The sequence below is a fragment of the Phyllostomus discolor genome, chromosome 5, assembly GCF_004126475.2.
Source record: "Phyllostomus discolor isolate MPI-MPIP mPhyDis1 chromosome 5, mPhyDis1.pri.v3, whole genome shotgun sequence".
In the NCBI taxonomy this organism is placed as follows: Eukaryota; Metazoa; Chordata; class Mammalia; order Chiroptera; family Phyllostomidae; genus Phyllostomus; species Phyllostomus discolor.
This window is the reverse complement of record NC_040907.2, coordinates 31,596,320-31,614,590: the sequence shown is the minus strand read 5'-3', so window position 1 is coordinate 31,614,590 and position 18,271 is coordinate 31,596,320. Positions and strand designations below refer to the sequence as shown.

At 41.4% G+C, this 18,271-nt stretch overlaps 1 protein-coding gene across 3 annotated transcripts in view; it reads left to right on the top strand.

Annotated features, from left to right (window-relative positions):
- PIK3R3 (phosphoinositide-3-kinase regulatory subunit 3) overlaps positions 1–16,725 on the top strand; it is a 117,932-nt gene extending 101,207 nt beyond the window's left edge. For all 3 annotated transcript variants that reach the window (XM_036026017.1, XM_028511378.2, XM_028511379.2), the window contains 3 exons: positions 2,665–2,739; positions 3,154–3,324; positions 13,059–16,725. In XM_036026017.1, the coding sequence (XP_035881910.1) occupies positions 2,665–2,739; positions 3,154–3,324; positions 13,059–13,257 (445 nt within the window). In that variant the 3' untranslated portion in view covers positions 13,258–16,725. The remainder of the gene's footprint in view (positions 1–2,664; positions 2,740–3,153; positions 3,325–13,058) is intronic.
- Positions 16,726–18,271: the final 1,546 nt, after the last annotated feature.

Sequence of the window (18,271 nt, the reverse complement as noted above, 5' to 3'; positions counted from 1 at the left end):
TGGGCTGGGTGGTCTGGTGTGGGGCTGGGATCCCTTGCTCCTGAGGTATCCCTCATGATTTTTATGCCTGTTCCACATCTCCGCCGCTCCTACCCATCTGGATGAATGTGACTAGTTAAATCCTTGGTTGTCAGATTTCCATGCAGCTTGATTTTCTCATGATTCTAGGTGATAGTTGTTTTATAGTTTACTTGTAATTTTTGCTGTGGTTGTGTGAGGAGGTGAGCTGTGTTTACTTATGCCTCCATCTTGACCCAAAGTTGGGAAAGGATCTCTTTTTCTTTAAATTAAAATTAATTTATTTCAAGTTCCTACCTGCTTTGCTGTATGAAAAGTTCTTTATCTCAGTTACGATTAGGACTCTTCCTACCTCCTACATATATATACACGTTTGGATCATTTAAGAAAGTCATTAGAATTACTGCCAGGAAACTGTTGGAACAAAAGGCCCTTGTCCCCCATCGCTGCCATCACTGGGTATTTCCTCTGCCCCTAATCACTGGGTCCTGCCATCTGGTTAAATACTGCTGTTCCAGAAAATTCAGAGGTGCTCTTCACGGTGATCACCTTATTGGCACTAACAGGCTCTCCATCTTAAAACCTTGTCCTCCACCCAAGGGGCCTTGTACGTGGGGCACCCTGTTCTGTTACCCCATCTCAAAAGTAGCCAAGCTCTAGGGAAGCACAAATTCTCCTCCAGGACTTCCCCTCTCAGGGACTGCCTAGTTTAATCCTCTTCCTTGGACTAAAACACAAGTTCTGTTTCTCTTAGAGGGTGGTAGTTGGGTTGTAAGGCTAATTAGACTTTTAGAAAAGATTTCATATATATATTATTTTTTCCCTACTTGCTGGGTTGGGGACTGGGTACGGATATGCTAAGACCAGCTATTTTTTTCTCTCTTGTTTTTCTTAACTTCCATGTCAGCTATGGGAGTAGTATTTTTCCTGTATTTTTTTTAAAGAGAATACTGAGGCATAAATAGAGGCTGAACAAAACCGCACAATTAGTAACAGAATGAGAACTGGTGTTAGGTCTTTTGATTATTAGACTTCAGGTTTTTCTTCTAGAATATACTGTCTTTATGAGTGATCTAGGCATTACTCAACAAGATAAACATGAGTCAATATACTAAAGTTACTTGAACTTTTGCAAATTATTTTTAAAAACTAGTTACTTCCTGACATTGTTAATAGATGTTGAAGGACTCAAAACTATGTATTAGTATTTGAAATGGACTTTTGGTGGGTTAGAAAAGTTGCATATGTGAACAAGCAGGAAACCATCGTAGATGAAAGGTGGGCCCAAAACACTCTTCTCTTTCTCCTGTATTTCCTGGGTGTCCTAACATTCATCATGGTAGAAAGGGAAGCTCAGTTTAAAGAGGCTGGTGGTTAAAGAAAATGAGAACTCAAGAGAAAACGTAGTGGGGTTCGTTCACGTCAAGTCTTTTACTCAGTGTGCTTATCTCTTTAATAAAGGAAAGATCAGTTTTTTAAGGATAGAAAAATTTGAGTAAGGGTGTTTAGAGGAAGTTATCTGGATATTTTGCTAATAGAAGTAGTGGTGAAGGAAGGGGTTTGTTACTAAATAAATTCTATCATGATCATGTTAGTTGTTTTCTAGCTTCACTGATTGTGTAAAATGAAAACCATGTTAATTGAAGGACACGTATTATTGAGAAAGGCTATGAAATCTGTTTAAATAACTTAGAAATTAGGTGTGATACCAAGTTATCTAGTGTATTTGGAGTCAGAGAGAGATACAACATGACCTTGGAGTTGACTATGAAGATTTATTAAAAACAGCCCACCAGCAAATACTTATTGACTATTTATTGAATATCTACTATGCACTGGCACTCTTTTCGGCATTGGGATTAGCCATGAGCAGGACAGACCCCTCCTTTACAGCAGCTTACATTTTAGTGGAGGAGACAAACATTAACAAGTGAAAATACAAAACAATTCCAAGCAAGTGCTGTGAAGATGATCAAGTACGGCAAAGTGCGGAGAGTGACTAGGGGCTGCCTTAGTTGGGACGGTGAGGGTAGTCATCCCTGAGGAGATGACGTCTGTATGAGACCTGAATGATCAGGAGCCTGGTTGGGGGATGGCAATGAAAGAGTTTATATTCCACTCAAGTTTTAGACCATCAGCCATCTCAATGGTTTATATCATTTTACATCTAAAATGTTGCTGCATATTAAAATACTCATATTTGCCTATTGATGAAGTAAATTTGTATTAATTACTCAGATTGCCACCCTAAATTTCTTGTGACTTGCTTAGGTGTAAAAACAGACCTTGAAATTCTGTTTTAGAATTTTAAACTCAGGAATTGAATCCACAAATGCATGACACCATACTGACCTAACTGATCACTTCAGCAACACATGTCCCTCTGTGTTTGAGTGTCAGTGTGTGTGCTTGTGGTAAAACCTAGAAAAGGAAAATGAAAAATAAGAGAAATGCCTCATTTCAAGTAGCTCTTGAAATGAGGAAAAGTAATGGAGAAATGAGTTTAGGGAAATCTCTGGCCACTATCAGTGGGACTGGGAAAAATAAGAAGTCCCTGGACTCTGGAAGTTTGGTTGGCTTGGACGTATATACTTTGTCCAGGCAGAGTTTGCACAGATGCTGACACTAGTGTCATCCCTCTGGCAGATGGCTCAATCACAAAGGAGTGAGACAAAAGCGCCTGAATGCCTGGCTGGGGATCAAGAATGAGGATGCTGATGAGTAAGTTCCCTCTGTACCTCTCTGTTGGGGCTTTTTCCCAGGGTAAGACATGGGCCTTCTTTATATATGTTAAATGTTGGTCCTCATTGACATTTGAGGATATTGAATCAAGAACTTCGCACCTCTTTTGAATTGAATTGCCCTATAGGCACTTGAGTTCAGAGACCTTCTGACCCATCATGAAACAAAAGCATTGATCATTCAGACATCCATGGGTCAGATGTTGGATGAGACATGTGAATTCTGTGCTTTCTGTACCATAGCAAGTAATGATGTTGTTCAAAACCATCCAACTGATTACAGTTTCGTTTTGTCATTTTGTGGTTAAAGGTTTAGAAGAGTTTTATTTATGAATTTGCTTTTAGATATAAGTAACCTGATTGTTAGAGTAACATTTGACCATTTAATTTTTAGGACCTATTTTATCAATGAGGAAGATGAAAACCTGCCCCATTATGATGAGAAAACCTGGTTTGTTGAGGATATCAATCGAGTACAAGCAGAGGACTTGCTTTATGGAAAACCTGATGGTGCATTCTTAATTCGTGAGAGTAGCAAGAAGGGATGTTATGCTTGCTCTGTGGTGTAAGTCTTCTCTGGGGGTATGACCTTTTGAAAAGTTCTGCTTTGATTAAGAGAAAACCAGTTCCTCATAAAATTCAGATCAGAATAGTTCAGGTACAGTAATGAGGGCCTGTGGCTTGGACCATTAATATTTTATAAAGAAAACAGTTGCTTTAGGAGAGATGATATCTGAAATCATTTGGGGGTTTTTAATTTAAATGGTAAATAGATTAGGCCCTGCGGTATTGCTACTGAATTTTCAGGTATTTGTGAAAAGTAATGTGATCTTCCATTGAAAAGATGACTTAATTCTTTATTAGTCTCTTGCATGCCTAACTTGGTTTTCATTGTCAGATTTAGGAAAGCTTGATTAAATAGAACTGTTTTTACTTCAGAACAAAAACTTGATACATTTTGTATTTAAATAATATTCAATTGAGGTAGTGATGGAAAATGTTGAGTGTTTCCATAAGATGATCTCACAACTTTGTTTGAAAAAGCCTTATTTCATTTTAATGGAAAGTACAATTCTGGGGACTACTAACTGTGCATTGGTCAGATTTTGCCTAAGTATTATGTATATTCTTTAGAAAGGCAGATTTCTTCATTGACAAAGACCACACTTAGAGTGGAGGTATAGTATGATGATTATGAGAGCAAGCTTTGGTGTCAGATGTACTAGATTCAAATTCTGACTCTGCTGTTTACTAGATGTGTGACCTAGGGTAAGTGACTTAACTTTTCTTTGCCCAGTTTCCTTATCAGTAAAATAAGGGTAATAATATCTACTTGAAGGTTTTTGAGTTAAACCTTGACTCAAAATGAGTTAAATGAGTTAAAATGTGTCATGTAACATGCTTTGATCAGTGCTGGCACATGATAAGTAAATGTTACTATGTTATTGTGATAATGATGGTACTGATGGACATGGCAGAAGGCAAGCCAAAATGACAGAATGATTTTCCTCTCAAAGAGGGCCAGGTGGTGAGGACAGACAAAAGGCACTCTTATTAATGGAGTGTTCAGTGCTTTATGTGGTCATCCTGTCTTTAGTGGTCTGCCTCTGTCATTGAGTCAGAGTTTGAGTCCAACTTTACCTGGTTTCAAAGCCCACATTTTCCTATTAACCATACTTCATTTCACAAATATCCAAGATAAATAGAATCACTGTGAAGTAGATATCATTAGTAGTCTGCACACATGCAGAACTGTTAATTCTGGTGGAAAAAGAGGAGATTGGGAGGGTTTGTGGAAGGGGTGGCATTTGAGCTGGACTTTGGAAGGATGAATAATGGGATACCTATAGGTAGGAAATGGGGGAGGAGTTGTAAAGTACATTGAATTACTGTTATCCAAAGATACAGCTTGAAAAACATTTCATTTCTCTGAAGCAAGGACTGCTCAAGTTGTCTGAATGGAAATGGCAGAAAAAGATGGTTTTTGCAGGAATTGAGATCTTTTAAGAACAAAAAAAAGAAGGAAGGTCATAATCCCAATGCATGCTCACCCCTGGTCATTGGGTGGCAGGCAGCCTCAAATAAATCCAGGGAGACCAAGGAGCAGCTTGAACAACTTAGGGATTCCTTTTTGTCTTTCTTTAGCCACAGACCCAACCAGAGTCAAGTCCACAGCAGTGTGGATTTCCCCTGCTTGTTAAATCCAACTGTAGTCATATGTCATATTGGAGCCCACATTGAAGATTTTCTGCAAGAAAATAAGTTAAAAAAGATAACTGTAAACATTTACATTAAAAAAGATCTCAAATTAATAACCTAACTTACCTTAAGAAACTAAAAAAAAAAAACACTTCCGGCAAGATGGAGGAATAGGTGGACGCACCGTACCTCCTCGTACAACCAAGATTAGAAAACCAATAATTTACAACAATAATTTACTATCAGAATAACACCCAGATCCGGCAGAGGATTTATCTGAATGGAAGTTGGGCAGCCAAGAAGCTGAAGTAGACGCGTTCATCCGGACTGGTAGGAGAAGATGAGCCGGGCGGGCTGGCTCGGGTCGGCGGCGTGCGGAGGTCGGGGGAAAGTTTGGCGCGAACTCGGTGCAAAAGCCATCCGGGGGCACAAGAAGGCAGCGGTGATCCCTGAGTACGCAAGCTGCGGCTGGCAGACCCAGAGGGGTAGCGATTGTGGACCAGGGCAGAACTTGCGGCCCGGAAGCCCAGACAAGGGTCTGAGTCCAGGAGAACGGAACTATCGCCATTGTTTTCTCCCATCCTGCTCCCGTCCCCGCCCCACATATAACGTCACAATCTAGCGACTGGTGAGCACCTAAGGCTCCGCCCCCCACTGTAACAGAGCAACCAGACTGGGAAAAAAAAAAAAGGAGAGACAGGAGAAAAAAATATGTTTTCAACAGAGCAGATCAGTCCCCCAGGACTCATCCTTTTGAGCGACCAAGAATTAGCCAATCTATCAGATGCGCAGTTCAAAACACTGGTGATCAGAAAGCTCACGGAACTGGTAGATTTTGGACAAAATCTAGATGCAAGGATGCAGGTTACCATAAAAGAGATGCAGGAAGATATGAGGAGGAGAGCCAATAGTGAAAGGAAAGAATATGAGTCTCAAAACAATACAGTGGACCAGAAGGAAGATAGAATCAACCAAGCAGGAAAGCAAGATGAAATAAGAATTCAAAAAATTGAGGAAAAGATTAAGAGCATCCAAGACACCTTTAAACGTTCCAATATCCGAATTATAGGGGTACCAGAATCGGAAGGGGAAAAGCAACAGATTGAGCATGTATTTGAACAAATAATAAAGGAGAACTTCCCCAATCTGGCAAAGGGAACAGTCTTCCAAGAAATCCAAGAAGCTCAGAGAGCCCCAAGAAGTTGGACCCAAGAAGAAACACATCAAGGCACATTATAATTACATTAGCCAAGGTAAAAACGAAGGAGAGAATCCTAGAAGCAGCAAGAGGTAAGGGGACAGTAACCTACAAAGGAGTTCCCATCAGACTGTCAGCTGATTTCTCCAAAGAGACCTTACAGGCAAGAAGGGGCTGGAAAGAAATATTCCAACTCATGAAAGACAAGGACCTACATCCCACATTGCTCTATCCAGCAAAGCTCTCATTTAGAATGGAAGGGCAGATAAAGTGCTTCTCAGATAAGGTCAAGTTCAAGGAGTTCATCATCACCAAGCCCTTATTTTATGAAATGCTAAAGGGACTTATCTAAGAAAAGAAGATTAAGAAAAGACATGTATAGTAAAAGGATAGCAAACTCACAAATATCAACAACCACACCTAAAGCAAAACCAAAAGAAACTAAGTAAACAATTAGAACAGGAACAGAACCACAGAAATGGAGGGCACATGGAGGGTTAGCAGCAGGAGGGTGGGAGGAGGAGAGAGGGGGAAAAGGTATAGAGAATAAGTAGCATAGAATGTAGGTTGAAAATAGATAGGGGGAGGGCAAGAATAGTACAGGAAATGTAGAAACTAAAGAACTCATAAATATGACACATGGACATGAACTAAAGGGGGAAATGTGGGTGGGAGGGGGTACAGGGTGGAGGGGAGAGAAGGGGGGAAATGGGACAACTGTAATAGCATAATCAATAAAATATATTAAAAAAAAAACAAAACAGGCAAATTAAACCCACACAAGCAAAAGGAAAGGAATGATAAAGGTTAGAATGGGAGTGAAGACTTCCCATCCAGATGGAGGCATAGGTAGACATGCTGCTACTCCTTGCAAAACCATAGAAAGAATTACCAACCAGATCTCAGAAACAAAGAACGCCCAGAACTATCAGAAAGTTGAGCTGTATGGAAGTCTGACAACCAAGGTTTTAAAGAGGCCACATACATGCAGACAGGTAGGAGGGGCAGAGTTGTAGAGTTGCAGAGATGGGGTGGAGAGATGTTGTGGCACATAGAGGTGGCTGTGGTGGCAGTGGCAGAATGAACAGTACCACATTCACGTGTGGTGAATAAAAATCAGGAGACATACCTTGGGAGCGAATGATCCCAGTCCCAGGCCAGAGTGAACAGCCCAGGGTTCCAGCACCGGGAAGATAAATCTCCATTACCTGTGGCTATAAAAACCATTGGGGGCTGGGGCAGCAGAAGAAACTGCTGGATTTCCACCACTTAAAGGGTCCACATGGGGTATGAACATATGCAAACTTCATGGCAGCAGCTAGAAGGGTGCCAGTCATATACAGGATGTGAGTGAGGTGACTGGAAGCAGGACGAGTGCCGGGCAGTCCTCCAGAAGCCAGGAGTGGCATTGTACCCTCTTGCACCCCTCCACCTCTCACCCCCCACAGAGCCACAAAGCGGTAAAGCAGGTTGCCCCATCCTGGCAATTACCTAGAGCTCCACCCCACACAATTTACAGGTGCCCTTTCTACATAGACTACTCTGCTAAGATAGAGAGTCAAAGCAGCTCTACTTAATATAGAATTGTTTCTGTATTAACCCAGGAGACTGCCAAATAGAGGAGGCAAAGAGACATGGCCCAAATGAAAGAACAGAACAAAACCTCAGAAAAAGAACTAAATGAAATGGAGATAGGCAACACATCAAATGCAGAGTATGGAACACTGGTGATCAGGATGCTCAGAGAACTCATTTGAATATGGCCACAAAATAATGAAAGAAAAGAAGGATACACTAAGTGAAATAAAAATCTACAGGAACCAACAGTGAAAGGAGGAAGCTGGGATTCAAATCAATTATTTGGAACAAAAGGAAGAAATAAACATTCAACCAGAACAGAAAGAAGAAACAAGAATACAAACAAACAAACAGACAGACAGACAAACAACAAATGAAGAGAAGCTTAGGAACCTTTGGGACAGCTTTAAACATTCCAACATCTGAATCATAGGGTTGCCAGAAGGAGAAGAGGAAGAGCGAGAAATTGAAAAGTTATTTGAGAAAATAATGAAGGAGAATTTCCCCAATCTGGCAAAGGAAATAATAGACTTCCAGGAAGTCCAGGAAGCTCAGAGAGTCCCAAACAAGTTGAACCAAGGAGGAACACACCAAGGCACATCATAATTACATTATCCAAGATTAAAGAGAAGGAGAGAATCTTAAAAGCAGCAAGAGAAAAGGAGACAGTTACTTACAAAGGAGTTTCTGTAAGACTGTCAGCTGATTTCCCAAAAGAAACTTTGCAGGCTAGAAGGGACTGGGAAGAAGTATTCAAAGTGATGAAAAGCAAGGATCTACAACCTAGATTACTCTATCCAGCAAAGGTATCATTTAGAATGGAAGGGCAGGTAAAGTGCTTCCCAGACAAGGTAAAACTAAAGGAGTACATTATCACCAAGCCATTGTTATATGAAATGTTAAAGGGACTTATCTAAGAAAAAGGAAATAAAAAACTATTAATATTAAAAGGACAACAAACTCACAACTATTAATAACTGAATCTAAAAAATAAAAACACATCCTAGCTGGTGTGGCTTAATGGACTTAGTGCTGACCTGTGAACTGAAAGGTCACTGGTTTGATTTCCAGTCAGAGCACATGCCTGGGTCACAGGCCAGGTCACCATTTGGAGGCATGTGAGAGGCAACTAATTGATGTATCTCACACACATGGTTGTTTCTCTCCCTTTCTTCCTCCCTCCTTTTTTCTCTAAAATAAAAGAAAAAATCTTAAAAAAACAACAAAATAACTAAGCAAACAACCATAACAGGAACAGAATTATAGATATGGAGATCATTTGGAGGAGAGGAATGAGAGGGAGAATGGGGCAAAAGGTGCAGGGAATAATAAGCATAATTGATAAATACAAAATAGACGGGGAGGTTAAGAATAGTATAGGAAATGGAGAAGCCAAAACACTTATATGTATGACCCATGGACATGAAGAACTAAGAGGGGTATTGCTGGAGAGAAGGGGCTACTGGAAAGAGGTAAAGGGGGGAAAATTGGGACAACTATAATAGCATAGTCAATAAAATATACTAAATAAATAAAAGAAGGAAAACAAAAAATATAATGGATGGAAATAAGTGAATTAGAGAGTAGAAACAATTGAGAAAATACATGAAATCAAAAGTTGGGATGAGCAAAATGGACAGCCTCTAACTAAACTGACACACACACACCCCTACACACTCAAAGAGAGAGAAGACACAAATTACTAAAATCAGGATGGAAAAGGGGACATTACTTGCAGTCCTTACAGAAATTTAAGAAGATGATGAGTGAAGATATAAACAATTATATGCTAACAAATCAGATATCCTAGATGAAATGGACAAATTCCTAGAAGCACACAAAATCCCAAAACTGACTTATGAAGAAACAGAAAATCTGAATAGAGCTGTAACAATGAAAGAAGTTGTAGTATTTAAAACAAAAACAACAACAACAAAAAAAAACCCTCAAAGAGAAAAGCCCAGGCCCAGTTGGCTTCACTGGTGAATTTTACCAAATATTTTTAAAAGCGTTAACACAGGTCCTTCCCAAACTGTTACAAAAAATAGGAGAGAATACTTCCCAATTCGTTTTATAAGGGTAATATTAATATTACTCTGATACCAAAACCCAGACAAAGATACCACAAGAAAGTGAAACTATGGGATTGCAATCCTACACATGGTAGGATTCATCCCAGGAATGCAAGGGTGGATCAACATAAAGAAAACCCAACAACAAAATCAATCAGTGCTGTAAACTATATTAATAAAATAAAGGACAAAAATTACATGATGCCCTGACTGGTGTGGTTTAGTGGGTTGGGCATCATCCAGCAAACCAAACACCAGTCAGGGCATATGGCTGAGTTTCGGCCAGGTCCCTGGTTGGGAGCATGTGACAGGCAGCCAATCATTATTTCTCTTGCACATTGATGTTTCTCTCCCTTACTCCCTTGCCTGCTGTCTAAAAATAAATTTAAAAAAATTGAAAACAAATTTCATGATTATTTCAAAAAGCTTTGGCAAAATCTGACATTTATTTCTCACTGGAGGATATGTTTAATTCATATGTTTATTGTCTCCCATATGCACCCTGACCCGGGGTCGAAGCTGAACATAGGTGTATGCCCTGACTGGGATGAAACCCATAACCTTATGTTTTATGGGACGATGCTAGCCACACTGGTCAGGGCAACACTCTTTATTTTAAAAAACACTAAACAAACTAGGAATAGGAGGGCACTTCCTCAAACTGATAAAGCATTATCTGTGAAAAACAGGTAATACATTAAATTGTGAAAGACCAAATGCCGGTCCTTAAGATCAGGAAGAAGACGATCATGTCCATGTGCACCACTCCTAATCATCATCACACAGAAGGTTCTAGCCAGGGCAGTTAGGCAAGAAAAAGAAATAAAAGGCATCCAGGTTGGAAAGGAAGGAATAAATAAATAAATAAAGCTAATAAATTAGTTCATCAGGGTTGCAGATTAAAAGATAAGGATAAAAAATCAGTTGTATTTTTGTATATTAGAAATGAACAATCTGAAAAGGAAGTGAAAAAGACACACTATTAATAATAGTGTCAAAAGTGTTAAAATACCTAGGATTAAAACCAAAGCAGTACAGGAGCTGTATCGTGAAAAACTATAAAACACTGAAAGAACTTAAGGAAGATCTAAATAAGTGGGAAGACATCCAGTGTTCATGGATCAAAAGACTTAATATTGTTAAGATGACAGTACTTCCCAAGTTGGTGTACGGTTCAGTGTAATCCCTTTTAAAAATTCCAGATTTTTACAGAAATTGACAAAATGATCCTAAAATTCATGTAAAAATGCAAGGGATCTAGAACTGCCAAAATAATCTTGAAAGAATAGAAAAAAGATGAAGTATTACCTCCTGATTTCAAAACTTAGAACAAAGCTATAGTAATCAAAATTGTGAGATACTGACATGAAGATAACATGTAGATAGATCAGTGAATAGAATTGGGAGTCAAGAAATTCTTTTTTTTTTTTTTTTTTTTTAAAGAAAGAGTTAATTTTTTTTTTTTTATTTCAATCATTGTTCAAGTACAGTTTTCTCCCCCCTATGAAATTCTTACATTTATGGTCAGTTTTCTTTTTTTTTTAAGGTTTTATTTAATTATTTTTAGAGAGGGGAAGGGAGGGAGAAAGACAGTGAGAGAAACATCAGTGTATGGTTGCCTCTCACATGACCCCTGCTGGGGACCTGGCCTGCAATCCAGGCATGTGCCCTGACTGGGAATTGAACGGGGGACCCTTTGGTTTGCAGCCAGCACTCCATCCACTGACCTACACCAGCCAGGGCCGATCAATTATTTTTCAACAAGGGTCTCAAGATCAGTCAGTGGGGAAAAAATAAAATCATTGTTTCAAAACATGGTGCTGTGACAACTGGTGAGCCACATGCAAAAAATGAAATTGGACTTTGCCTCATACCATGTACAAAAGTTGACTCAAAATGGATCATAGACCTAAATGTAAAAGGTATAAGTATAAAACACTTAGGAGAGAACATAGGCATAAATCATTATGACTTTGGGCTAGGCAGTAGTTTCTTAATACACCCAAAGCATAAACACCAAAAGAAAAAATAGAGAAATTGGACTTAAGCGTAACTAAAACTTTTTGCATCAAAGGACACTGTTGAGAATGTAAAAAGACAACCCATAGACTAGGAGAAAAGGTTTGCAAATCATGTATCTGTTAAATGACTAGTGTCTAACACATAAAGAACTCTTAATGAAAAGCTGAATGCCCCAGTTCAAAAATGGGCCAAGGATTTGAATAGACATTTTTCTGAAGAAGATATGTAAGGAGTCAATAAGCGAGTGAAAAGATGCTTGGTGTCATTGGGAACTGCTAATCAAACCCACAATGAGATAACACCAGGATGACTACAAAATAAAAAAGACGACAGTAACGAGTGTCGGTAAGGATGTGGAGAAATTGGATCCTCTTACAATGCTGGCAGGAATATAAAAAGATGCAACCATTTTGGAAAATGGTCAGTTCCTCAAAAAGTTAAAACAGGGTCACCATATGACTCAGTTCCATTCCTATGTCCAAATAAAAAAACTCATACATGAATGTTCAGAGCAGTATTATTCATAATAGCACAAAAGTGGAAACAACCCAAATTGGTTTATCAGTTGATAGATGGAAAAACAAAATGTGGGATATCCACACAATGGAATATTATTCAGTCATAAGAAAAAAAATGAAATAATGATACATGCTACAACGTGGAAGACTTTGCAAATGGTGTGCTAAGTGAAGGCCAGGTGCAAAACGCTGTGTGGTATTATATGATTCCATTTACATGAAGTGTCCCGAATAGGCAAATCCATAGAGACTGAAAGTAGGTTCATTGCCAGATCCTGGATGGAGGGAGGAATACAGAGTAGTTGCTACATGGTTTCTTTTTAGGGTGATGAGAATATTCTAGAATTAGATACTGGTGATGATTGCACAATCTTGTGAACATTCTAAAAAGACTTGATTTATACACTAAAAAAATTGTTCTTGGTTTGTTCTGGCCCTCTCCAGTATTCTTGCCTAATGAAGATCCAGCGCTGAGTGAACAGAGCCATCCAGTTTAGCTTTGCCAGGTCTTAGTAGGAAGTGAAGGATATCCCTGTGACAGGTCTACAAGGAGGGGTGCGGGGACCCACATGGTTGTCACATTTTACCAGCTTGATTGACAAAACATTTTTACTCCTTCACAGAACATTTGTTCTCAGACTTCTGGTCATTTGGGGTCCCTTTATTATTTTTTGCCTTAATTCCCACGGTGTTTGTGTGTTGTATCTTGCAGTGCCGATGGGGAAGTGAAGCACTGTGTGATCTACAGCACGGCGCGGGGCTACGGCTTTGCAGAGCCCTACAACCTGTACAGCTCACTGAAGGAGCTGGTGCTGCATTACCAGCAGACGTCCCTCGTTCAGCACAACGACTCCCTCAACGTCAGGCTCGCCTACCCTGTCCATGCACAGATGCCCTCGCTCTGCAGATAAAGAGGGAGTGGGAAGAGAGGCGACCCTCTAGCATTTTTTCTACAGTTTTTATTAGACTACGAGGGCATTCTTTCTACGTAGACTGCTTGTTTTGCACAAGAAGTGATTCTGTGAATGTGGAGAGGCCAAGCAGCAGCCGGCCAGGATGGAGGCATGAGGGGCCTGAGGTTCTCTGGGACTCCCTCTGCCGCTGCACTGGCATGGGAAGCTGGAAGCAGATGTTTTTGGGAAGTCTGTTTCATTGGGATTTTTGTTTTATTTAGCCAGGCACCCTCAACAGAATACATTAGGTTGTGGGGGCAGGGGTTGTATCTGGAAGCTTCTGAAGAGTCCATGTCCTCTTTTGGTCTTCAACTCTGAGAATGTGGCAGGGGCATGGCTCTGTGGGGAGTTCAGTTTTGATCTGGCAGTCTCTTTTAACTTCCAAGAGAAGGTTGTTTTGGTTTGTGGTAGAATGGCATTTGGTGAAAAAGACAACCAAAGGAAAATGGGGAGGCTTGTGACTTCATCTATGGACTCTCAGTCAAGAAAGAAAAAACCTTCAACTGAAGGTACTGTATTTCTTAACCAACATAACAGGCATCGACATTTCATAGCTCTTCCCTCTAAAGCAGCATTGTTTAGAAACCAAATCGATCCCAGCAAAACAATGTTACAGGACTAAGTTCTGATGGAAGAAGGCAGTGCTCGTGTTTGAATGCATACTGTACCAAAACTTGAAAATGAAAGGAAAGCTAGAATTTATTAGTTTTAGTGAACACTAAAATGAGTCAGTGTAACTCCTCTGCCCTGCCCTTGTTTCTCAGAGATGAGAATAGTGTTCTTTTTTGTGGGCATGGTGAGCTTTGAATCATAAAATGAAGTTGGTGCTTGTGTGGTGTTTCCTTAGCCTAAAGAATGGTCTGTTGTTTGAAACCCTTGTAACTTGTTTGTATGAGTAAAGAAAAGGTGCAATCCAGTGCTTTTAGATGGCTTGATATACCAAATAATGATATAGGACGACATTCTTACATGTGCTTCCCCAGTGAACATGGTTTGATTACTCATCTTCTGTCCTTTGCTGGGTAGGGCTTCGGGGGTCATACATAGGCTGCTAAGGCTGTGGCAGGAAGGGGGCCAGATTGTGGTCAGGGACCTCAGTAAATCACAGACGTGGGGGCTCTGGAGTCCAGGCCAGGGGTCATCCCACATTACCCATGTGCTTCCATATACAGTGCTTTCTGAAACTTTTGTAAGGGGAGAAGAGGACAGTTTGGAGTTTAGACTGTTAGTAGAGACCATCTGGAAGCTTTTCTCTTTGCCTTTTTTGTGATCCTGCCATTAAGATGATGTGCACAGACTGTCCTGATTTTAGGCCAGGATCTTCTGCTCTGTGTGGCTTAAGCCTTCCAGCTGAGTGAAGCTAGACGAATGGAGTCGGAGGCAGGCGTCTCCTACTCCCATTATGCCCCATCCCCATCAGTCAACACTCATTTGACAAATAGAGTTCAGCTGCCTCTGAGCCAATTCTGGAACCATAATAGGCTCAGAGTGACTCAGCTGTTTGAGCCCCAAGCTGTGCAGTCAGGCGTCCTGGCTGAGCTGGACACGAAGCCAATATCTGGGTCTTGATATATCTGGGCTTACAGCTAGGAAAGCTCTAGTTGGGGGATGAAAGAAACAAATATTGCTTTCCCTGAGCACTTATGTTGGTGACAGGGTCTAGCATGGACCATGATATGGAAACTACACAGATAAGAAGTTTTGTAAAAACCTTCAGTTACTAACAATGAAGATAGGAAGGAAAGATCATCACATCTTTGGCTTTTCTTTGGTTATGTTGCAGTTTCAGGATTGGATGAGAAAGATGAATGAACCCTGCTCCCCCTTAGTGTCACTGTTCTGACTTAAGCCCTAAACTGATAGTCAGTGAGCTGCACATCCATTCCCCAAATTGCCAGATTGAAATCTTTCTGAAAGTTTCACTGAGTAATGTCAGGCTAACTGCTGCTAGGCACACCCGAATAGCCTTGCACCTGGTTGTTGAACTTGCTTATGCAGTTGGATGCTCAAGATTGGGCGTAAGGAGTCCCTCCTTTCTGGTACTAAAATTTAGTGCTTTGAAAGTCTTAAATGAAAATGGGAATAAGGATACACACCTGTAGTGCTGTGTGTTGCTTTTTGTCAGGTAGATACTAAGAGTGTGCAGGGAGAGTGCATCATCCATTAGCTATACTTGGGCTGGCTTGTGGAGAAGGGCTGCTCTTTTTTAGTTCTACATTCCTTCATTTTTTGTTTCCTATTTTTCATTCTTGAATCTGTTGCTTTGTGGGGACTAGCCCTAGGGATCATTTGAGAAATTATAAAGTGAGTAGTTGCCATGATTTGCTTGACCCCGAGTCGGTAGAAATGGCATAGGGACCAGTCTGCTAGCCACGTGGAGGGGCAATACGCTGCTCCTTCCGCCATGCTCTTGGCAGCAAGTCTTGGCTTCCATCTGAGCCTTGTTCTTTGTTCTGTCCCATGACCTGACATCTCTCTCATGACATCTTAACTGCAGCTTCACTGAGGCAGATGGTAAAGAGAGAGAACAAGACCAGAGGTGCCCATTGTTCCCCTGGCTAGAGAAACCAGCTACCAACATGGAAGCAGCTTGGGGCTGGCTGGACACAGGTCCTAGGCTGTCTATTCCAGATGGAGCTTTTATCACAGAACAATGCTGTTTCCACCCGGCTGTAGTTACTAAACCTTGGCCTCAGGCCTGTTCAGGGTAGCTATGTCCTTGACCACTTATTGGCCAAGGTTGAGGACTTCCTAATAACTTTTCTACCCCATCTCATCTCCAAGCCCTGTTGGGACCTCCCACTTATTTTAGGCTTCACGTGGTATGAAGAAACTTTTTTGACAGCCAGTGTGGTATCTCTTCTTGCTGCAAGGAACCAGCCTTCTGGGTCCCCTTGGGCCAAGAGTTGGATCTGGGCAATTACTGGTTTTCAAGGTGGTCTCTGTTGCCAGTTAAGACTCAAATGGTCTTCTGTGAGGTTTTAGTGGCCTCAGAGGGTCCAAATGGGGGTCTGGCTGGGCCCTCTGCCGTCAACTGCTCAGCCTTGCTCCAGCTCCAGCCACCTGTGACAACCCTGTGTCCTTACGAATTCCAGCATGTCACTTTGGTGCCCTGTTGTTACTTGTGAAAAACCTATTCTGTCGTCTTCGTTGTAGTCAAAAAATTTCATGTAGTTTACGTAAAAATATCTGATTCACAAGGAAGCCAACTATATGTCTTGTGTTGGGACTTCACAATGTAGTTCCTAGACCACTTTTGCAAATTGTTCTTGTCGCCAGATGTGTTCAGACATTGCTGTGCAGTTGTAGGGGAGGGTGGGGGGAAGGTGGGGGAGATACTTTGGTCTTTTTGTTTTTTACCTTCCCCAAGAGGGGACAGTCTGGCCAACTTCTCCAGTAATGCAATAAAGACATTGCAATAAAGTATCTCTCTGTCCTCATGCTATGGAGGGGGCTGGGAGCAAGGGGAGGGCTTGGTGTTGAAAAGCCCTGAAGCTTCCAGGCCTTCTCTCCCATGAGCACCGATTGGTCCTGGGGCTGAACAGGGGCCACCAGAGGCTCTCTTCTGTCCCTGAAGAGGAAGGAAGTTGACCCTAACAGGTATGATGCCTGAATCATGTCTGCCCGACACAGGACGCAGGGAGATGCAGAAACTAATCCTGAGGAAGTTAAATCTGAGAGCCATTCCCTCCTCATCCCACTCCTTTTAGAAAGCCCAGTTTATTCTCATCACATCCTTTCCTCCTGGAAATAAATTTCCACATTGTATTTTGGAGGCAGGGGAAATGGACTCAAGCTCACGATTTGCCCTCTTGTTGCTCTGAGCCCTTGTCACCCTCCTGCCATGGCTCTTTGTTGAGGTTCCTATGTGTTGGGAACATAATCAAAAAACAAGTACTAACCTCTGCTTGCACGGAACACTGCAGTTCTCACCCGTCCCTCAGGCCCGCAGGTGCACTGAATTACCAATCAGATCGGGCAGGGGAACGGTCTTATTATTCTAAATGACCTTGCCTATGACTCTCTTCCTTCACTACACTTTAGCGACATAACATCCTCCAGACCACTGCTGGGAACTATGGATGATTTCCCCAATTCCAAGAGTTGCTCCCACTCCACGCGGGACACTCAGATTCCTGTCTTCAGTTCCACCTGCTGGCTGAGTATCTCCACCAGGGCCCTTGGCATCACATGGGCATTGCACTGCAAACTTTTGGTTTACACAGAAAACATGCTTGGTTATGAGTTCCCTCAATCTTTGTAACACCAAACCTACAAAACTATGGATAGCCACAAAACAACTCTTTCACCTTTTCCATTACAAAAGGTGGCCCTCTTCCAACTGAAAGCCCGTCTTTCCATACGTATTTTGGATTTTATTTTCTTCTGCCTTCTCAGGAATCTCCCATGAGCAGTTATCAATTCTTTCACTGTTGTTTTCTCTCATCTGGACCAACTGACATTTGAACATGGTTGGCTACTTGACCCTTACTGGTTAATGTAGTTGGAAAATCTGATTATGGGCCTCAAATATCCTAAGTACCATGTGTCTCTCCATTTCTGTGGTGCCAGCCCCTGCCCGGTTTCATTTTGTGCCGGGCTCTCTGCTCCAGGTGGACAGATGGCCCCCAGCAGCGCCCACCCATACATGTCCTCTGACACCTCCGCCGAGAGGTCTTCCCAGGCATGGACTGCTGCTTGGTCCACATATCCGCAGTGAGTGCAGCACAGGACCCATGGGAAGAGGCCTTGATAGGCTCAGCCTGAACTCTGCCCCTGTGGTGAGACGGGACTTGGCATTGACCGTTCCACAAGGACGACCTCAAGTACAGGAGGGGTGCTTTTATAAGGAAGCAATGGTGGCCATTCAAGTTTAAAAGAAAATAGCAGAAATGAGTTTTCAGTCAGAAACATGTAACAAAATCATGAGTCAATGAAATAGTCCATGTGATTTTAAAAATACTGCATGCTT